The sequence below is a fragment of the Phasianus colchicus genome, chromosome 39, assembly GCF_987193195.1.
Source record: "Phasianus colchicus chromosome 39, bPhaCol1.hap1.1, whole genome shotgun sequence".
NCBI lineage: Eukaryota > Metazoa > Chordata > Aves > Galliformes > Phasianidae > Phasianus > Phasianus colchicus.
Genome location: NC_143474.1, coordinates 1,482,595 through 1,504,438, shown reverse-complemented (window position 1 = coordinate 1,504,438; position 21,844 = coordinate 1,482,595). Strand labels below are relative to the sequence as shown.

The following is a 21,844-nucleotide window of genomic DNA, read 5'->3' as shown; positions in this document are numbered from 1 at the left end:
CAGCCCCAAATCTCTCCTTTTTCACCCCAAAAAAACCCCAAACCCGAAACCTTCCGACCCCAAAATCCCCTTTTTTCACCCCAAAACAAACCCCAAATCAGGTTCGTTCCACCAGCCACAAACCCGATGAAATCTATGGGATGATCGAACGCCTTTCTCCTGGAACCCGAAAAATCGAACTCTTCGGTCGACCCCACAACGTCCAACCAAACTGGTCTGAATTGCACCCAGAACGGCCCTAAAAAGCCCCAAAATGGACCCCGAAAGACCCCGAAACGGCCCCAAAACGCACAGATACCCCGAAAGCTGCAGAACAGCCCACCTGGAAGCCCCAAAACGACCCAAAAAAGCCCCAAAATGGCCCCGAAACACAGAGATGCTCCAAAAGCCCCAAAGCGACCCCAAACAGCCCCCCGAAAAGCCCCAAAATGGCCCCCAAATGACTCTAAAAAACCCCAAAATGGACCCCAAAATGTTCCAAAATGGCCACAAAACACAGAGGTGCCCTAAAAGCCCCAAAATGGGCCCCAGAAAGCCCCAAAATGGGCCCAAGATGACCCCAAAAAGCCCCCTAAAATAGACCCCAAAATGGACGCGAAGCGACCCTAAAAAGATCCCAGAATGGCCCTAAAACGAGCCTAAAAAGCCCCAAAATGGCCCCAAAATGACCCCAGAAAGACCCTAAAAAGCCCCAAAATGGACCCAAAATGACCCCAGAAAGACCCTAAAAAGCCCCAAAATGGCCCCAAAAAGCCCCAAAATGACCCTAAAAAGCCCCAAAATGGACCCAAAATGACCCAAGAAAGACCCTAAAAAGCCCCAAAATGGCCACAAAATGACCCTAAAAAGCTCCATAATAGACCCAGAATGACCCCAAAAAGTCCCCAAATGACCCCAAAGGGACCCAAAAAAGCCCCAAAATGGCCCCAAAATGACTCTAAAAAACCCCAAAGTGTCCCTAAAAAGCCCCAAAATGGACCCAAAATGGACCCAAAAAGCCCCAAAATGACCCTAAAAAGCCCCAAAACGTCCCCAAAACAACCCCAGAAAGACCCAAAATGACCCTAAAAAGCTTCAAATGGGACCCAAAATGACCCCAAAAAGCCCCAAAATGACCCCAAAAAGCCCCCAAAAAGCCCCAAAGCAACCCTAAAAAGCCCCAAAATGACCCCAAAAAGACCCTAAAAAGCTCCAAAATGCCCCCAAAAAAGCCCCAAAAAGCCCCAAAGCAACCCTAGAATGCCCCAAAATGGCCCCAAAATGGACCCCAAAAGATTCCAACATGCCCCAAAATACAGAGATGCCCCAAAAGACCCAAAATGTGCCCAAAATGACTCAAAAAAGCCCCAAAACGGACCCCAAAAAGCCCCACAAAATGGACCCCAAAATGGCCCCAAAGCGACCCTAAAAAGATCCCAAAATGGCCTTAAAACGAGCCTAAAAAGCCCCAAAATGGCCCCAAAATTACCCCAAAAAAGACCCAAAATGAACCTAAAAAGCCTCAAATTGGACCCAAAACGACCCCAGAAAGACCCTAAATGACCCTAAAAAGCCTCAAATGGGACCCAAAATGACCCCAAAAAGCATCCAAAAAGCCCCAAAGCAACCCAAAAAAGCCTCAAATGGGACCCAAAATGACCCTAAAAAGCTCCAAAATGCCCCCAGAAAAGCCCAAAAAAGCCCCAAAGCAACCCTAGAATGCCCCCAAATGACCCCGAAAAGACCCTAAAAAGCTCCAAAATGACCCCAAAAAAGCCCCAAAATGACCCCAAAGCAACCCTAGAATGCCCCAAAATGGCCCCAAGCAAGCCCCAGAATGGCCCCGAAACGACCCTAAAAACCCTCAAAACCACCCCAGAAATCCCCCCGAAACAACAACAAAACCCCAAATCCCTCACCCCCGTTTTCCCCTCTTTTCACCCCAAAAAAACCCAGGTGGGTGTGAAGGGCAACCCGCAAGGCTTCAACCGCGGCCTCGACTGCGACGTCATCGTGGCCGAGGTCAGCCCCAAATCTCTCCTTTTTCACCCCAAAAAAACCCCAAACCCGAAACCTTCCGACCCCAAAATCCCCTTTTTTCACCCCAAAACAAACCCCAAATCAGGTTCGTTCCACCAGCCACAAACCCGATGAAATCTATGGGATGATCGAACGCCTTTCTCCTGGAACCCGAAAAATCGAACTCTTCGGTCGACCCCACAACGTCCAACCAAACTGGTCTGAATTGCACCCAGAACGGCCCTAAAAAGCCCCAAAATGGACCCCGAAAGACCCCGAAACGGCCCCAAAACGCACAGATACCCCGAAAGCTGCAGAACAGCCCACCTGGAAGCCCCAAAACGACCCAAAAAAGCCCCAAAATGGCCCCGAAACACAGAGATGCTCCAAAAGCCCCAAAGCGACCCCAAACAGCCCCCCGAAAAGCCCCAAAATGGCCCCCAAATGACTCTAAAAAACCCCAAAATGGACCCCAAAAGATTGCAGCATGGCCACAAAACACAGAGGTGCCCTAAAAGCCCCAAAATGGGCCCCAGAAAGCCCCAAAATGGGCCCAAGATGACCCCAAAAAGCCCCCTAAAATAGACCCCAAAATGGACGCGAAGCGACCCTAAAAAGATCCCAGAATGGCCCTAAAACGAGCCTAAAAAGCCCCAAAATGGCCCCAAAATGACCCCAGAAAGACCCTAAAAAGCCCCAAAATGGACCCAAAATGACCCCAGAAAGACCCTAAAAAGCCCCAAAATGGCCCCAAAAAGCCCCAAAATGACCCTAAAAAGCCCCAAAATGGACCCAAAATGACCCAAGAAAGACCCTAAAAAGCCCCAAAATGGCCACAAAATGACCCTAAAAAGCTCCAAAATAGACCCAGAATGACCCCAAAAAGTCCCCAAATGACCCCAAAGAGACCCAAAAAAGCCCCAAAATGGCCCCAAAATGACTCTAAAAAACCCCAAAGTGTCCCTAAAAAGCCCCAAAATGGACCCAAAATGGACCCAAAAAGCCCCAAAATGACCCTAAAAAGCCCCAAAACGTCCCCAAAACAACCCCAGAAAGACCCAAAATGACCCTAAAAAGCTTCAAATGGGACCCAAAATGACCCCAAAAAGCCCCAAAATGACCCCAAAAAGCCCCCAAAAAGCCCCAAAGCAACCCTAAAAAGCCCCAAAATGACCCCAAAAAGACCCTAAAAAGCTCCAAAATGCCCCCAAAAAAGCCCCAAAAAGCCCCAAAGCAACCCTAGAATGCCCCAAAATGGCCCCAAAATGGACCCCAAAAGATTCCAACATGCCCCAAAATACAGAGATGCCCCAAAAGACCCAAAATGTGCCCAAAATGACTCAAAAAAGCCCCAAAACGGACCCCAAAAAGCCCCACAAAATGGACCCCAAAATGGCCCCAAAGCGACCCTAAAAAGATCCCAAAATGGCCTTAAAACGAGCCTAAAAAGCCCCAAAATGGCCCCAAAATTACCCCAAAAAAGACCCAAAATGAACCTAAAAAGCCTCAAATTGGACCCAAAACGACCCCAGAAAGACCCTAAATGACCCTAAAAAGCCTCAAATGGGACCCAAAATGACCCCAAAAAGCATCCAAAAAGCCCCAAAGCAACCCAAAAAAGCCTCAAATGGGACCCAAAATGACCCTAAAAAGCTCCAAAATGCCCCCAGAAAAGCCCAAAAAAGCCCCAAAGCAACCCTAGAATGCCCCCAAATGACCCCGAAAAGACCCTAAAAAGCTCCAAAATGACCCCAAAAAAGCCCCAAAATGACCCCAAAGCAACCCTAGAATGCCCCAAAATGGCCCCAAGCAAGCCCCAGAATGGCCCCGAAACGACCCTAAAAACCCTCAAAACCACCCCAGAAATCCCCCCGAAACAACAACAAAACCCCAAATCCCTCACCCCCGTTTTCCCCTCTTTTCACCCCAAAAAAACCCAGGTGGGTGTGAAGGGCAACCCGCAAGGCTTCAACCGCGGCCTCGACTGCGACGTCATCGTGGCCGAGGTCAGCCCCAAATCTCTCCTTTTTCACCCCAAAAAAACCCCAAACCCGAAACCTTCCGACCCCAAAATCCCCTTTTTTCACCCCAAAACAAACCCCAAATCAGGTTCGTTCCACCAGCCACAAACCCGATGAAATCTATGGGATGATCGAACGCCTTTCTCCTGGAACCCGAAAAATCGAACTCTTCGGTCGACCCCACAACGTCCAACCAAACTGGTCTGAATTGCACCCAGAACGGCCCTAAAAAGCCCCAAAATGGACCCCGAAAGACCCCGAAACGGCCCCAAAACGCACAGATACCCCGAAAGCTGCAGAACAGCCCACCTGGAAGCCCCAAAACGACCCAAAAAAGCCCCAAAATGGCCCCGAAACACAGAGATGCTCCAAAAGCCCCAAAGCGACCCCAAACAGCCCCCCGAAAAGCCCCAAAATGGCCCCCAAATGACTCTAAAAAACCCCAAAATGGACCCCAAAAGATTGCAGCATGGCCACAAAACACAGAGGTGCCCTAAAAGCCCCAAAATGGGCCCCAGAAAGCCCCAAAATGGGCCCAAGATGACCCCAAAAAGCCCCCTAAAATAGACCCCAAAATGGACGCGAAGCGACCCTAAAAAGATCCCAGAATGGCCCTAAAACGAGCCTAAAAAGCCCCAAAATGGCCCCAAAATGACCCCAGAAAGACCCTAAAAAGCCCCAAAATGGACCCAAAATGACCCCAGAAAGACCCTAAAAAGCCCCAAAATGGCCCCAAAAAGCCCCAAAATGACCCTAAAAAGCCCCAAAATGGACCCAAAATGACCCAAGAAAGACCCTAAAAAGCCCCAAAATGGCCACAAAATGACCCTAAAAAGCTCCAAAATAGACCCAGAATGACCCCAAAAAGTCCCCAAATGACCCCAAAGAGACCCAAAAAAGCCCCAAAATGGCCCCAAAATGACTCTAAAAAACCCCAAAGTGTCCCTAAAAAGCCCCAAAATGGACCCAAAATGGACCCAAAAAGCCCCAAAATGACCCTAAAAAGCCCCAAAACGTCCCCAAAACAACCCCAGAAAGACCCAAAATGACCCTAAAAAGCTTCAAATGGGACCCAAAATGACCCCAAAAAGCCCCAAAATGACCCCAAAAAGCCCCCAAAAAGCCCCAAAGCAACCCTAAAAAGCCCCAAAATGACCCCAAAAAGACCCTAAAAAGCTCCAAAATGCCCCCAAAAAAGCCCCAAAAAGCCCCAAAGCAACCCTAGAATGCCCCAAAATGGCCCCAAAATGGACCCCAAAAGATTCCAACATGCCCCAAAATACAGAGATGCCCCAAAAGACCCAAAATGTGCCCAAAATGACTCAAAAAAGCCCCAAAACGGACCCCAAAAAGCCCCACAAAATGGACCCCAAAATGGCCCCAAAGCGACCCTAAAAAGATCCCAAAATGGCCTTAAAACGAGCCTAAAAAGCCCCAAAATGGCCCCAAAATTACCCCAAAAAAGACCCAAAATGAACCTAAAAAGCCTCAAATTGGACCCAAAACGACCCCAGAAAGACCCTAAATGACCCTAAAAAGCCTCAAATGGGACCCAAAATGACCCCAAAAAGCATCCAAAAAGCCCCAAAGCAACCCAAAAAAGCCTCAAATGGGACCCAAAATGACCCTAAAAAGCTCCAAAATGCCCCCAGAAAAGCCCAAAAAAGCCCCAAAGCAACCCTAGAATGCCCCCAAATGACCCCGAAAAGACCCTAAAAAGCTCCAAAATGACCCCAAAAAAGCCCCAAAATGACCCCAAAGCAACCCTAGAATGCCCCAAAATGGCCCCAAGCAAGCCCCAGAATGGCCCCGAAACGACCCTAAAAACCCTCAAAACCACCCCAGAAATCCCCCCGAAACAACAACAAAACCCCAAATCCCTCACCCCCGTTTTCCCCTCTTTTCACCCCAAAAAAACCCAGGTGGGTGTGAAGGGCAACCCGCAAGGCTTCAACCGCGGCCTCGACTGCGACGTCATCGTGGCCGAGGTCAGCCCCAAATCTCTCCTTTTTCACCCCAAAAAAACCCCAAACCCGAAACCTTCCGACCCCAAAATCCCCTTTTTTCACCCCAAAACAAACCCCAAATCAGGTTCGTTCCACCAGCCACAAACCCGATGAAATCTATGGGATGATCGAACGCCTTTCTCCTGGAACCCGAAAAATCGAACTCTTCGGTCGACCCCACAACGTCCAACCAAACTGGTCTGAATTGCACCCAGAACGGCCCTAAAAAGCCCCAAAATGGACCCCGAAAGACCCCGAAACGGCCCCAAAACGCACAGATACCCCGAAAGCTGCAGAACAGCCCACCTGGAAGCCCCAAAACGACCCAAAAAAGCCCCAAAATGGCCCCGAAACACAGAGATGCTCCAAAAGCCCCAAAGCGACCCCAAACAGCCCCCCGAAAAGCCCCAAAATGGCCCCCAAATGACTCTAAAAAACCCCAAAATGGACCCCAAAAGATTGCAGCATGGCCACAAAACACAGAGGTGCCCTAAAAGCCCCAAAATGGGCCCCAGAAAGCCCCAAAATGGGCCCAAGATGACCCCAAAAAGCCCCCTAAAATAGACCCCAAAATGGACGCGAAGCGACCCTAAAAAGATCCCAGAATGGCCCTAAAACGAGCCTAAAAAGCCCCAAAATGGCCCCAAAATGACCCCAGAAAGACCCTAAAAAGCCCCAAAATGGACCCAAAATGACCCCAGAAAGACCCTAAAAAGCCCCAAAATGGCCCCAAAAAGCCCCAAAATGACCCTAAAAAGCCCCAAAATGGACCCAAAATGACCCAAGAAAGACCCTAAAAAGCCCCAAAATGGCCACAAAATGACCCTAAAAAGCTCCAAAATAGACCCAGAATGACCCCAAAAAGTCCCCAAATGACCCCAAAGAGACCCAAAAAAGCCCCAAAATGGCCCCAAAATGACTCTAAAAAACCCCAAAGTGTCCCTAAAAAGCCCCAAAATGGACCCAAAATGGACCCAAAAAGCCCCAAAATGACCCTAAAAAGCCCCAAAACGTCCCCAAAACAACCCCAGAAAGACCCAAAATGACCCTAAAAAGCTTCAAATGGGACCCAAAATGACCCCAAAAAGCCCCAAAATGACCCCAAAAAGCCCCCAAAAAGCCCCAAAGCAACCCTAAAAAGCCCCAAAATGACCCCAAAAAGACCCTAAAAAGCTCCAAAATGCCCCCAAAAAAGCCCCAAAAAGCCCCAAAGCAACCCTAGAATGCCCCAAAATGGCCCCAAAATGGACCCCAAAAGATTCCAACATGCCCCAAAATACAGAGATGCCCCAAAAGACCCAAAATGTGCCCAAAATGACTCAAAAAAGCCCCAAAACGGACCCCAAAAAGCCCCACAAAATGGACCCCAAAATGGCCCCAAAGCGACCCTAAAAAGATCCCAAAATGGCCTTAAAACGAGCCTAAAAAGCCCCAAAATGGCCCCAAAATTACCCCAAAAAAGACCCAAAATGAACCTAAAAAGCCTCAAATTGGACCCAAAACGACCCCAGAAAGACCCTAAATGACCCTAAAAAGCCTCAAATGGGACCCAAAATGACCCCAAAAAGCATCCAAAAAGCCCCAAAGCAACCCAAAAAAGCCTCAAATGGGACCCAAAATGACCCTAAAAAGCTCCAAAATGCCCCCAGAAAAGCCCAAAAAAGCCCCAAAGCAACCCTAGAATGCCCCCAAATGACCCCGAAAAGACCCTAAAAAGCTCCAAAATGACCCCAAAAAAGCCCCAAAATGACCCCAAAGCAACCCTAGAATGCCCCAAAATGGCCCCAAGCAAGCCCCAGAATGGCCCCGAAACGACCCTAAAAACCCTCAAAACCACCCCAGAAATCCCCCCGAAACAACAACAAAACCCCAAATCCCTCACCCCCGTTTTCCCCTCTTTTCACCCCAAAAAAACCCAGGTGGGTGTGAAGGGCAACCCGCAAGGCTTCAACCGCGGCCTCGACTGCGACGTCATCGTGGCCGAGGTCAGCCCCAAATCTCTCCTTTTTCACCCCAAAAAAACCCCAAACCCGAAACCTTCCGACCCCAAAATCCCCTTTTTTCACCCCAAAACAAACCCCAAATCAGGTTCGTTCCACCAGCCACAAACCCGATGAAATCTATGGGATGATCGAACGCCTTTCTCCTGGAACCCGAAAAATCGAACTCTTCGGTCGACCCCACAACGTCCAACCAAACTGGTCTGAATTGCACCCAGAACGGCCCTAAAAAGCCCCAAAATGGACCCCGAAAGACCCCGAAACGGCCCCAAAACGCACAGATACCCCGAAAGCTGCAGAACAGCCCACCTGGAAGCCCCAAAACGACCCAAAAAAGCCCCAAAATGGCCCCGAAACACAGAGATGCTCCAAAAGCCCCAAAGCGACCCCAAACAGCCCCCCGAAAAGCCCCAAAATGGCCCCCAAATGACTCTAAAAAACCCCAAAATGGACCCCAAAAGATTGCAGCATGGCCACAAAACACAGAGGTGCCCTAAAAGCCCCAAAATGGGCCCCAGAAAGCCCCAAAATGGGCCCAAGATGACCCCAAAAAGCCCCCTAAAATAGACCCCAAAATGGACGCGAAGCGACCCTAAAAAGATCCCAGAATGGCCCTAAAACGAGCCTAAAAAGCCCCAAAATGGCCCCAAAATGACCCCAGAAAGACCCTAAAAAGCCCCAAAATGGACCCAAAATGACCCCAGAAAGACCCTAAAAAGCCCCAAAATGGCCCCAAAAAGCCCCAAAATGACCCTAAAAAGCCCCAAAATGGACCCAAAATGACCCAAGAAAGACCCTAAAAAGCCCCAAAATGGCCACAAAATGACCCTAAAAAGCTCCAAAATAGACCCAGAATGACCCCAAAAAGTCCCCAAATGACCCCAAAGAGACCCAAAAAAGCCCCAAAATGGCCCCAAAATGACTCTAAAAAACCCCAAAGTGTCCCTAAAAAGCCCCAAAATGGACCCAAAATGGACCCAAAAAGCCCCAAAATGACCCTAAAAAGCCCCAAAACGTCCCCAAAACAACCCCAGAAAGACCCAAAATGACCCTAAAAAGCTTCAAATGGGACCCAAAATGACCCCAAAAAGCCCCAAAATGACCCCAAAAAGCCCCCAAAAAGCCCCAAAGCAACCCTAAAAAGCCCCAAAATGACCCCAAAAAGACCCTAAAAAGCTCCAAAATGCCCCCAAAAAAGCCCCAAAAAGCCCCAAAGCAACCCTAGAATGCCCCAAAATGGCCCCAAAATGGACCCCAAAAGATTCCAACATGCCCCAAAATACAGAGATGCCCCAAAAGACCCAAAATGTGCCCAAAATGACTCAAAAAAGCCCCAAAACGGACCCCAAAAAGCCCCACAAAATGGACCCCAAAATGGCCCCAAAGCGACCCTAAAAAGATCCCAAAATGGCCTTAAAACGAGCCTAAAAAGCCCCAAAATGGCCCCAAAATTACCCCAAAAAAGACCCAAAATGAACCTAAAAAGCCTCAAATTGGACCCAAAACGACCCCAGAAAGACCCTAAATGACCCTAAAAAGCCTCAAATGGGACCCAAAATGACCCCAAAAAGCATCCAAAAAGCCCCAAAGCAACCCAAAAAAGCCTCAAATGGGACCCAAAATGACCCTAAAAAGCTCCAAAATGCCCCCAGAAAAGCCCAAAAAAGCCCCAAAGCAACCCTAGAATGCCCCCAAATGACCCCGAAAAGACCCTAAAAAGCTCCAAAATGACCCCAAAAAAGCCCCAAAATGACCCCAAAGCAACCCTAGAATGCCCCAAAATGGCCCCAAGCAAGCCCCAGAATGGCCCCGAAACGACCCTAAAAACCCTCAAAACCACCCCAGAAATCCCCCCGAAACAACAACAAAACCCCAAATCCCTCACCCCCGTTTTCCCCTCTTTTCACCCCAAAAAAACCCAGGTGGGTGTGAAGGGCAACCCGCAAGGCTTCAACCGCGGCCTCGACTGCGACGTCATCGTGGCCGAGGTCAGCCCCAAATCTCTCCTTTTTCACCCCAAAAAAACCCCAAACCCGAAACCTTCCGACCCCAAAATCCCCTTTTTTCACCCCAAAACAAACCCCAAATCAGGTTCGTTCCACCAGCCACAAACCCGATGAAATCTATGGGATGATCGAACGCCTTTCTCCTGGAACCCGAAAAATCGAACTCTTCGGTCGACCCCACAACGTCCAACCAAACTGGTCTGAATTGCACCCAGAACGGCCCTAAAAAGCCCCAAAATGGACCCCGAAAGACCCCGAAACGGCCCCAAAACGCACAGATACCCCGAAAGCTGCAGAACAGCCCACCTGGAAGCCCCAAAACGACCCAAAAAAGCCCCAAAATGGCCCCGAAACACAGAGATGCTCCAAAAGCCCCAAAGCGACCCCAAACAGCCCCCCGAAAAGCCCCAAAATGGCCCCCAAATGACTCTAAAAAACCCCAAAATGGACCCCAAAAGATTGCAGCATGGCCACAAAACACAGAGGTGCCCTAAAAGCCCCAAAATGGGCCCCAGAAAGCCCCAAAATGGGCCCAAGATGACCCCAAAAAGCCCCCTAAAATAGACCCCAAAATGGACGCGAAGCGACCCTAAAAAGATCCCAGAATGGCCCTAAAACGAGCCTAAAAAGCCCCAAAATGGCCCCAAAATGACCCCAGAAAGACCCTAAAAAGCCCCAAAATGGACCCAAAATGACCCCAGAAAGACCCTAAAAAGCCCCAAAATGGCCCCAAAAAGCCCCAAAATGACCCTAAAAAGCCCCAAAATGGACCCAAAATGACCCAAGAAAGACCCTAAAAAGCCCCAAAATGGCCACAAAATGACCCTAAAAAGCTCCAAAATAGACCCAGAATGACCCCAAAAAGTCCCCAAATGACCCCAAAGAGACCCAAAAAAGCCCCAAAATGGCCCCAAAATGACTCTAAAAAACCCCAAAGTGTCCCTAAAAAGCCCCAAAATGGACCCAAAATGGACCCAAAAAGCCCCAAAATGACCCTAAAAAGCCCCAAAACGTCCCCAAAACAACCCCAGAAAGACCCAAAATGACCCTAAAAAGCTTCAAATGGGACCCAAAATGACCCCAAAAAGCCCCAAAATGACCCCAAAAAGCCCCCAAAAAGCCCCAAAGCAACCCTAAAAAGCCCCAAAATGACCCCAAAAAGACCCTAAAAAGCTCCAAAATGCCCCCAAAAAAGCCCCAAAAAGCCCCAAAGCAACCCTAGAATGCCCCAAAATGGCCCCAAAATGGACCCCAAAAGATTCCAACATGCCCCAAAATACAGAGATGCCCCAAAAGACCCAAAATGTGCCCAAAATGACTCAAAAAAGCCCCAAAACGGACCCCAAAAAGCCCCACAAAATGGACCCCAAAATGGCCCCAAAGCGACCCTAAAAAGATCCCAAAATGGCCTTAAAACGAGCCTAAAAAGCCCCAAAATGGCCCCAAAATTACCCCAAAAAAGACCCAAAATGAACCTAAAAAGCCTCAAATTGGACCCAAAACGACCCCAGAAAGACCCTAAATGACCCTAAAAAGCCTCAAATGGGACCCAAAATGACCCCAAAAAGCATCCAAAAAGCCCCAAAGCAACCCAAAAAAGCCTCAAATGGGACCCAAAATGACCCTAAAAAGCTCCAAAATGCCCCCAGAAAAGCCCAAAAAAGCCCCAAAGCAACCCTAGAATGCCCCCAAATGACCCCGAAAAGACCCTAAAAAGCTCCAAAATGACCCCAAAAAAGCCCCAAAATGACCCCAAAGCAACCCTAGAATGCCCCAAAATGGCCCCAAGCAAGCCCCAGAATGGCCCCGAAACGACCCTAAAAACCCTCAAAACCACCCCAGAAATCCCCCCGAAACAACAACAAAACCCCAAATCCCTCACCCCCGTTTTCCCCTCTTTTCACCCCAAAAAAACCCAGGTGGGTGTGAAGGGCAACCCGCAAGGCTTCAACCGCGGCCTCGACTGCGACGTCATCGTGGCCGAGGTCAGCCCCAAATCTCTCCTTTTTCACCCCAAAAAAACCCCAAACCCGAAACCTTCCGACCCCAAAATCCCCTTTTTTCACCCCAAAACAAACCCCAAATCAGGTTCGTTCCACCAGCCACAAACCCGATGAAATCTATGGGATGATCGAACGCCTTTCTCCTGGAACCCGAAAAATCGAACTCTTCGGTCGACCCCACAACGTCCAACCAAACTGGTCTGAATTGCACCCAGAACGGCCCTAAAAAGCCCCAAAATGGACCCCGAAAGACCCCGAAACGGCCCCAAAACGCACAGATACCCCGAAAGCTGCAGAACAGCCCACCTGGAAGCCCCAAAACGACCCAAAAAAGCCCCAAAATGGCCCCGAAACACAGAGATGCTCCAAAAGCCCCAAAGCGACCCCAAACAGCCCCCCGAAAAGCCCCAAAATGGCCCCCAAATGACTCTAAAAAACCCCAAAATGGACCCCAAAAGATTGCAGCATGGCCACAAAACACAGAGGTGCCCTAAAAGCCCCAAAATGGGCCCCAGAAAGCCCCAAAATGGGCCCAAGATGACCCCAAAAAGCCCCCTAAAATAGACCCCAAAATGGACGCGAAGCGACCCTAAAAAGATCCCAGAATGGCCCTAAAACGAGCCTAAAAAGCCCCAAAATGGCCCCAAAATGACCCCAGAAAGACCCTAAAAAGCCCCAAAATGGACCCAAAATGACCCCAGAAAGACCCTAAAAAGCCCCAAAATGGCCCCAAAAAGCCCCAAAATGACCCTAAAAAGCCCCAAAATGGACCCAAAATGACCCAAGAAAGACCCTAAAAAGCCCCAAAATGGCCACAAAATGACCCTAAAAAGCTCCAAAATAGACCCAGAATGACCCCAAAAAGTCCCCAAATGACCCCAAAGAGACCCAAAAAAGCCCCAAAATGGCCCCAAAATGACTCTAAAAAACCCCAAAGTGTCCCTAAAAAGCCCCAAAATGGACCCAAAATGGACCCAAAAAGCCCCAAAATGACCCTAAAAAGCCCCAAAACGTCCCCAAAACAACCCCAGAAAGACCCAAAATGACCCTAAAAAGCTTCAAATGGGACCCAAAATGACCCCAAAAAGCCCCAAAATGACCCCAAAAAGCCCCCAAAAAGCCCCAAAGCAACCCTAAAAAGCCCCAAAATGACCCCAAAAAGACCCTAAAAAGCTCCAAAATGCCCCCAAAAAAGCCCCAAAAAGCCCCAAAGCAACCCTAGAATGCCCCAAAATGGCCCCAAAATGGACCCCAAAAGATTCCAACATGCCCCAAAATACAGAGATGCCCCAAAAGACCCAAAATGTGCCCAAAATGACTCAAAAAAGCCCCAAAACGGACCCCAAAAAGCCCCACAAAATGGACCCCAAAATGGCCCCAAAGCGACCCTAAAAAGATCCCAAAATGGCCTTAAAACGAGCCTAAAAAGCCCCAAAATGGCCCCAAAATTACCCCAAAAAAGACCCAAAATGAACCTAAAAAGCCTCAAATTGGACCCAAAACGACCCCAGAAAGACCCTAAATGACCCTAAAAAGCCTCAAATGGGACCCAAAATGACCCCAAAAAGCATCCAAAAAGCCCCAAAGCAACCCAAAAAAGCCTCAAATGGGACCCAAAATGACCCTAAAAAGCTCCAAAATGCCCCCAGAAAAGCCCAAAAAAGCCCCAAAGCAACCCTAGAATGCCCCCAAATGACCCCGAAAAGACCCTAAAAAGCTCCAAAATGACCCCAAAAAAGCCCCAAAATGACCCCAAAGCAACCCTAGAATGCCCCAAAATGGCCCCAAGCAAGCCCCAGAATGGCCCCGAAACGACCCTAAAAACCCTCAAAACCACCCCAGAAATCCCCCCGAAACAACAACAAAACCCCAAATCCCTCACCCCCGTTTTCCCCTCTTTTCACCCCAAAAAAACCCAGGTGGGTGTGAAGGGCAACCCGCAAGGCTTCAACCGCGGCCTCGACTGCGACGTCATCGTGGCCGAGGTCAGCCCCAAATCTCTCCTTTTTCACCCCAAAAAAACCCCAAACCCGAAACCTTCCGACCCCAAAATCCCCTTTTTTCACCCCAAAACAAACCCCAAATCAGGTTCGTTCCACCAGCCACAAACCCGATGAAATCTATGGGATGATCGAACGCCTTTCTCCTGGAACCCGAAAAATCGAACTCTTCGGTCGACCCCACAACGTCCAACCAAACTGGTCTGAATTGCACCCAGAACGGCCCTAAAAAGCCCCAAAATGGACCCCGAAAGACCCCGAAACGGCCCCAAAACGCACAGATACCCCGAAAGCTGCAGAACAGCCCACCTGGAAGCCCCAAAACGACCCAAAAAAGCCCCAAAATGGCCCCGAAACACAGAGATGCTCCAAAAGCCCCAAAGCGACCCCAAACAGCCCCCCGAAAAGCCCCAAAATGGCCCCCAAATGACTCTAAAAAACCCCAAAATGGACCCCAAAAGATTGCAGCATGGCCACAAAACACAGAGGTGCCCTAAAAGCCCCAAAATGGGCCCCAGAAAGCCCCAAAATGGGCCCAAGATGACCCCAAAAAGCCCCCTAAAATAGACCCCAAAATGGACGCGAAGCGACCCTAAAAAGATCCCAGAATGGCCCTAAAACGAGCCTAAAAAGCCCCAAAATGGCCCCAAAATGACCCCAGAAAGACCCTAAAAAGCCCCAAAATGGACCCAAAATGACCCCAGAAAGACCCTAAAAAGCCCCAAAATGGCCCCAAAAAGCCCCAAAATGACCCTAAAAAGCCCCAAAATGGACCCAAAATGACCCAAGAAAGACCCTAAAAAGCCCCAAAATGGCCACAAAATGACCCTAAAAAGCTCCAAAATAGACCCAGAATGACCCCAAAAAGTCCCCAAATGACCCCAAAGAGACCCAAAAAAGCCCCAAAATGGCCCCAAAATGACTCTAAAAAACCCCAAAGTGTCCCTAAAAAGCCCCAAAATGGACCCAAAATGGACCCAAAAAGCCCCAAAATGACCCTAAAAAGCCCCAAAACGTCCCCAAAACAACCCCAGAAAGACCCAAAATGACCCTAAAAAGCTTCAAATGGGACCCAAAATGACCCCAAAAAGCCCCAAAATGACCCCAAAAAGCCCCCAAAAAGCCCCAAAGCAACCCTAAAAAGCCCCAAAATGACCCCAAAAAGACCCTAAAAAGCTCCAAAATGCCCCCAAAAAAGCCCCAAAAAGCCCCAAAGCAACCCTAGAATGCCCCAAAATGGCCCCAAAATGGACCCCAAAAGATTCCAACATGCCCCAAAATACAGAGATGCCCCAAAAGACCCAAAATGTGCCCAAAATGACTCAAAAAAGCCCCAAAACGGACCCCAAAAAGCCCCACAAAATGGACCCCAAAATGGCCCCAAAGCGACCCTAAAAAGATCCCAAAATGGCCTTAAAACGAGCCTAAAAAGCCCCAAAATGGCCCCAAAATTACCCCAAAAAAGACCCAAAATGAACCTAAAAAGCCTCAAATTGGACCCAAAACGACCCCAGAAAGACCCTAAATGACCCTAAAAAGCCTCAAATGGGACCCAAAATGACCCCAAAAAGCATCCAAAAAGCCCCAAAGCAACCCAAAAAAGCCTCAAATGGGACCCAAAATGACCCTAAAAAGCTCCAAAATGCCCCCAGAAAAGCCCAAAAAAGCCCCAAAGCAACCCTAGAATGCCCCCAAATGACCCCGAAAAGACCCTAAAAAGCTCCAAAATGACCCCAAAAAAGCCCCAAAATGACCCCAAAGCAACCCTAGAATGCCCCAAAATGGCCCCAAGCAAGCCCCAGAATGGCCCCGAAACGACCCTAAAAACCCTCAAAACCACCCCAGAAATCCCCCCGAAACAACAACAAAACCCCAAATCCCTCACCCCCGTTTTCCCCTCTTTTCACCCCAAAAAAACCCAGGTGGGTGTGAAGGGCAACCCGCAAGGCTTCAACCGCGGCCTCGACTGCGACGTCATCGTGGCCGAGGTCAGCCCCAAATCTCTCCTTTTTCACCCCAAAAAAACCCCAAACCCGAAACCTTCCGACCCCAAAATCCCCTTTTTTCACCCCAAAACAAACCCCAAATCAGGTTCGTTCCACCAGCCACAAACCCGATGAAATCTATGGGATGATCGAACGCCTTTCTCCTGGAACCCGAAAAATCGAACTCTTCGGTCGACCCCACAACGTCCAACCAAACTGGTCTGAATTGCACCCAGAACGGCCCTAAAAAGCCCCAAAATGGACCCCGAAAGACCCCGAAACGGCCCCAAAACGCACAGATACCCCGAAAGCTGCAGAACAGCCCACCTGGAAGCCCCAAAACGACCCAAAAAAGCCCCAAAATGGCCCCGAAACACAGAGATGCTCCAAAAGCCCCAAAGCGACCCCAAACAGCCCCCCGAAAAGCCCCAAAATGGCCCCCAAATGACTCTAAAAAACCCCAAAATGGACCCCAAAAGATTGCAGCATGGCCACAAAACACAGAGGTGCCCTAAAAGCCCCAAAATGGGCCCCAGAAAGCCCCAAAATGGGCCCAAGATGACCCCAAAAAGCCCCCTAAAATAGACCCCAAAATGGACGCGAAGCGACCCTAAAAAGATCCCAGAATGGCCCTAAAACGAGCCTAAAAAGCCCCAAAATGGCCCCAAAATGACCCCAGAAAGACCCTAAAAAGCCCCAAAATGGACCCAAAATGACCCCAGAAAGACCCTAAAAAGCCCCAAAATGGCCCCAAAAAGCCCCAAAATGACCCTAAAAAGCCCCAAAATGGACCCAAAATGACCCAAGAAAGACCCTAAAAAGCCCCAAAATGGCCACAAAATGACCCTAAAAAGCTCCAAAATAGACCCAGAATGACCCCAAAAAGTCCCCAAATGACCCCAAAGAGACCCAAAAAAGCCCCAAAATGGCCCCAAAATGACTCTAAAAAACCCCAAAGTGTCCCTAAAAAGCCCCAAAATGGACCCAAAATGGACCCAAAAAGCCCCAAAATGACCCTAAAAAGCCCCAAAACGTCCCCAAAACAACCCCAGAAAGACCCAAAATGACCCTAAAAAGCTTCAAATGGGACCCAAAATGACCCCAAAAAGCCCCAAAATGACCCCAAAAAGCCCCCAAAAAGCCCCAAAGCAACCCTAAAAAGCCCCAAAATGACCCCAAAAAGACCCTAAAAAGCTCCAAAATGCCCCCAAAAAAGCCCCAAAAAGCCCCAAAGCAACCCTAGAATGCCCCAAAATGGCCCCAAAATGGACCCCAAAAGATTCCAACATGCCCCAAAATACAGAGATGCCCCAAAAGACCCAAAATGTGCCCAAAATGACTCAAAAAAGCCCCAAAACGGACCCCAAAAAGCCCCACAAAATGGACCCCAAAATGGCCCCAAAGCGACCCTAAAAAGATCCCAAAATGGCCTTAAAACGAGCCTAAAAAGCCCCAAAATGGCCCCAAAATTACCCCAAAAAAGACCCAAAATGAACCTAAAAAGCCTCAAATTGGACCCAAAACGACCCCAGAAAGACCCTAAATGACCCTAAAAAGCCTCAAATGGGACCCAAAATGACCCCAAAAAGCATCCAAAAAGCCCCAAAGCAACCCAAAAAAGCCTCAAATGGGACCCAAAATGACCCTAAAAAGCTCCAAAATGCCCCCAGAAAAGCCCAAAAAAGCCCCAAAGCAACCCTAGAATGCCCCCAAATGACCCCGAAAAGACCCTAAAAAGCTCCAAAATGACCCCAAAAAAGCCCCAAAATGACCCCAAAGCAACCCTAGAATGCCCCAAAATGGCCCCAAGCAAGCCCCAGAATGGCCCCGAAACGACCCTAAAAACCCTCAAAACCACCCCAGAAATCCCCCCGAAACAACAACAAAACCCCAAATCCCTCACCCCCGTTTTCCCCTCTTTTCACCCCAAAAAAACCCAGGTGGGTGTGAAGGGCAACCCGCAAGGCTTCAACCGCGGCCTCGACTGCGACGTCATCGTGGCCGAGGTCAGCCCCAAATCTCTCCTTTTTCACCCCAAAAAAACCCCAAACCCGAAACCTTCCGACCCCAAAATCCCCTTTTTTCACCCCAAAACAAACCCCAAATCAGGTTCGTTCCACCAGCCACAAACCCGATGAAATCTATGGGATGATCGAACGCCTTTCTCCTGGAACCCGAAAAATCGAACTCTTCGGTCGACCCCACAACGTCCAACCAAACTGGTCTGAATTGCACCCAGAACGGCCCTAAAAAGCCCCAAAATGGACCCCGAAAGACCCCGAAACGGCCCCAAAACGCACAGATACCCCGAAAGCTGCAGAACAGCCCACCTGGAAGCCCCAAAACGACCCAAAAAAGCCCCAAAATGGCCCCGAAACACAGAGATGCTCCAAAAGCCCCAAAGCGACCCCAAACAGCCCCCCGAAAAGCCCCAAAATGGCCCCCAAATGACTCTAAAAAACCCCAAAATGGACCCCAAAAGATTGCAGCATGGCCACAAAACACAGAGGTGCCCTAAAAGCCCCAAAATGGGCCCCAGAAAGCCCCAAAATGGGCCCAAGATGACCCCAAAAAGCCCCCTAAAATAGACCCCAAAATGGACGCGAAGCGACCCTAAAAAGATCCCAGAATGGCCCTAAAACGAGCCTAAAAAGCCCCAAAATGGCCCCAAAATGACCCCAGAAAGACCCTAAAAAGCCCCAAAATGGACCCAAAATGACCCCAGAAAGACCCTAAAAAGCCCCAAAATGGCCCCAAAAAGCCCCAAAATGACCCTAAAAAGCCCCAAAATGGACCCAAAATGACCCAAGAAAGACCCTAAAAAGCCCCAAAATGGCCACAAAATGACCCTAAAAAGCTCCAAAATAGACCCAGAATGACCCCAAAAAGTCCCCAAATGACCCCAAAGAGACCCAAAAAAGCCCCAAAATGGCCCCAAAATGACTCTAAAAAACCCCAAAGTGTCCCTAAAAAGCCCCAAAATGGACCCAAAATGGACCCAAAAAGCCCCAAAATGACCCTAAAAAGCCCCAAAACGTCCCCAAAACAACCCCAGAAAGACCCAAAATGACCCTAAAAAGCTTCAAATGGGACCCAAAATGACCCCAAAAAGCCCCAAAATGACCCCAAAAAGCCCCCAAAAAGCCCCAAAGCAACCCTAAAAAGCCCCAAAATGACCCCAAAAAGACCCTAAAAAGCTCCAAAATGCCCCCAAAAAAGCCCCAAAAAGCCCCAAAGCAACCCTAGAATGCCCCAAAATGGCCCCAAAATGGACCCCAAAAGATTCCAACATGCCCCAAAATACAGAGATGCCCCAAAAGACCCAAAATGTGCCCAAAATGACTCAAAAAAGCCCCAAAACGGACCCCAAAAAGCCCCACAAAATGGACCCCAAAATGGCCCCAAAGCGACCCTAAAAAGATCCCAAAATGGCCTTAAAACGAGCCTAAAAAGCCCCAAAATGGCCCCAAAATTACCCCAAAAAAGACCCAAAATGAACCTAAAAAGCCTCAAATTGGACCCAAAACGACCCCAGAAAGACCCTAAATGACCCTAAAAAGCCTCAAATGGGACCCAAAATGACCCCAAAAAGCATCCAAAAAGCCCCAAAGCAACCCAAAAAAGCCTCAAATGGGACCCAAAATGACCCTAAAAAGCTCCAAAATGCCCCCAGAAAAGCCCAAAAAAGCCCCAAAGCAACCCTAGAATGCCCCCAAATGACCCCGAAAAGACCCTAAAAAGCTCCAAAATGACCCCAAAAAAGCCCCAAAATGACCCCAAAGCAACCCTAGAATGCCCCAAAATGGCCCCAAGCAAGCCCCAGAATGGCCCCGAAACGACCCTAAAAACCCTCAAAACCACCCCAGAAATCCCCCCGAAACAACAACAAAACCCCAAATCCCTCACCCCCGTTTTCCCCTCTTTTCACCCCAAAAAAACCCAGGTGGGTGTGAAGGGCAACCCGCAAGGCTTCAACCGCGGCCTCGACTGCGACGTCATCGTGGCCGAGGTCAGCCCCAAATCTCTCCTTTTTCACCCCAAAAAAACCCCAAACCCGAAACCTTCCGACCCCAAAATCCCCTTTTTTCACCCCAAAACAAACCCCAAATCAGGTTCGTTCCACCAGCCACAAACCCGATGAAATCTATGGGATGATCGAACGCCTTTCTCCTGGAACCCGAAAAATCGAACTCTTCGGTCGACCCCACAACGTCCAACCAAACTGGTCTGAATTGCACCCAGAACGGCCCTAAAAAGCCCCAAAATGGACCCCGAAAGACCCCGAAACGGCCCCAAAACGCACAGATACCCCGAAAGCTGCAGAACAGCCCACCTGGAAGCCCCAAAACGACCCAAAAAAGCCCCAAAATGGCCCCGAAACACAGAGATGCTCCAAAAGCCCCAAAGCGACCCCAAACAGCCCCCCGAAAAGCCCCAAAATGGCCCCCAAATGACTCTAAAAAACCCCAAAATGGACCCCAAAAGATTGCAGCATGGCCACAAAACACAGAGGTGCCCTAAAAGCCCCAAAATGGGCCCCAGAAAGCCCCAAAATGGGCCCAAGATGACCCCAAAAAGCCCCCTAAAATAGACCCCAAAATGGACGCGAAGCGACCCTAAAAAGATCCCAGAATGGCCCTAAAACGAGCCTAAAAAGCCCCAAAATGGCCCCAAAATGACCCCAGAAAGACCCTAAAAAGCCCCAAAATGGACCCAAAATGACCCCAGAAAGACCCTAAAAAGCCCCAAAATGGCCCCAAAAAGCCCCAAAATGACCCTAAAAAGCCCCAAAATGGACCCAAAATGACCCAAGAAAGACCCTAAAAAGCCCCAAAATGGCCACAAAATGACCCTAAAAAGCTCCAAAATAGACCCAGAATGACCCCAAAAAGTCCCCAAATGACCCCAAAGAGACCCAAAAAAGCCCCAAAATGGCCCCAAAATGACTCTAAAAAACCCCAAAGTGTCCCTAAAAAGCCCCAAAATGGACCCAAAATGGACCCAAAAAGCCCCAAAATGACCCTAAAAAGCCCCAAAACGTCCCCAAAACAACCCCAGAAAGACCCAAAATGACCCTAAAAAGCTTCAAATGGGACCCAAAATGACCCCAAAAAGCCCCAAAATGACCCCAAAAAGCCCCCAAAAAGCCCCAAAGCAACCCTAAAAAGCCCCAAAATGACCCCAAAAAGACCCTAAAAAGCTCCAAAATGCCCCCAAAAAAGCCCCAAAAAGCCCCAAAGCAACCCTAGAATGCCCCAAAATGGCCCCAAAATGGACCCCAAAAGATTCCAACATGCCCCAAAATACAGAGATGCCCCAAAAGACCCAAAATGTGCCCAAAATGACTCAAAAAAGCCCCAAAACGGACCCCAAAAAGCCCCACAAAATGGACCCCAAAATGGCCCCAAAGCGACCCTAAAAAGATCCCAAAATGGCCTTAAAACGAGCCTAAAAAGCCCCAAAATGGCCCCAAAATTACCCCAAAAAAGACCCAAAATGAACCTAAAAAGCCTCAAATTGGACCCAAAACGACCCCAGAAAGACCCTAAATGACCCTAAAAAGCCTCAAATGGGACCCAAAATGACCCCAAAAAGCATCCAAAAAGCCCCAAAGCAACCCAAAAAAGCCTCAAATGGGACCCAAAATGACCCTAAAAAGCTCCAAAATGCCCCCAGAAAAGCCCAAAAAAGCCCCAAAGCAACCCTAGAATGCCCCCAAATGACCCCGAAAAGACCCTAAAAAGCTCCAAAATGACCCCAAAAAAGCCCCAAAATGACCCCAAAGCAACCCTAGAATGCCCCAAAATGGCCCCAAGCAAGCCCCA

General features: G+C 49.1%; 1 protein-coding gene across 4 annotated transcripts in view; it reads left to right on the top strand.

Moving 5' to 3' along the window:
- Nucleotides 1–21,844, top strand: part of METTL3 (methyltransferase 3, N6-adenosine-methyltransferase complex catalytic subunit) — a 60,205-nt gene that overhangs the window by 17,598 nt on the left and 20,763 nt on the right. For all 4 annotated transcript variants that reach the window (XM_090130091.1, XM_090130090.1, XM_090130089.1 and 1 more), the window contains one exon: nucleotides 102–21,844. This exon is cut by the window's right edge. In XM_090130091.1, the coding sequence (XP_089986217.1) occupies nucleotides 102–242 (141 nt within the window). In that variant the 3' untranslated portion in view covers nucleotides 243–21,844. The remainder of the gene's footprint in view (nucleotides 1–101) is intronic.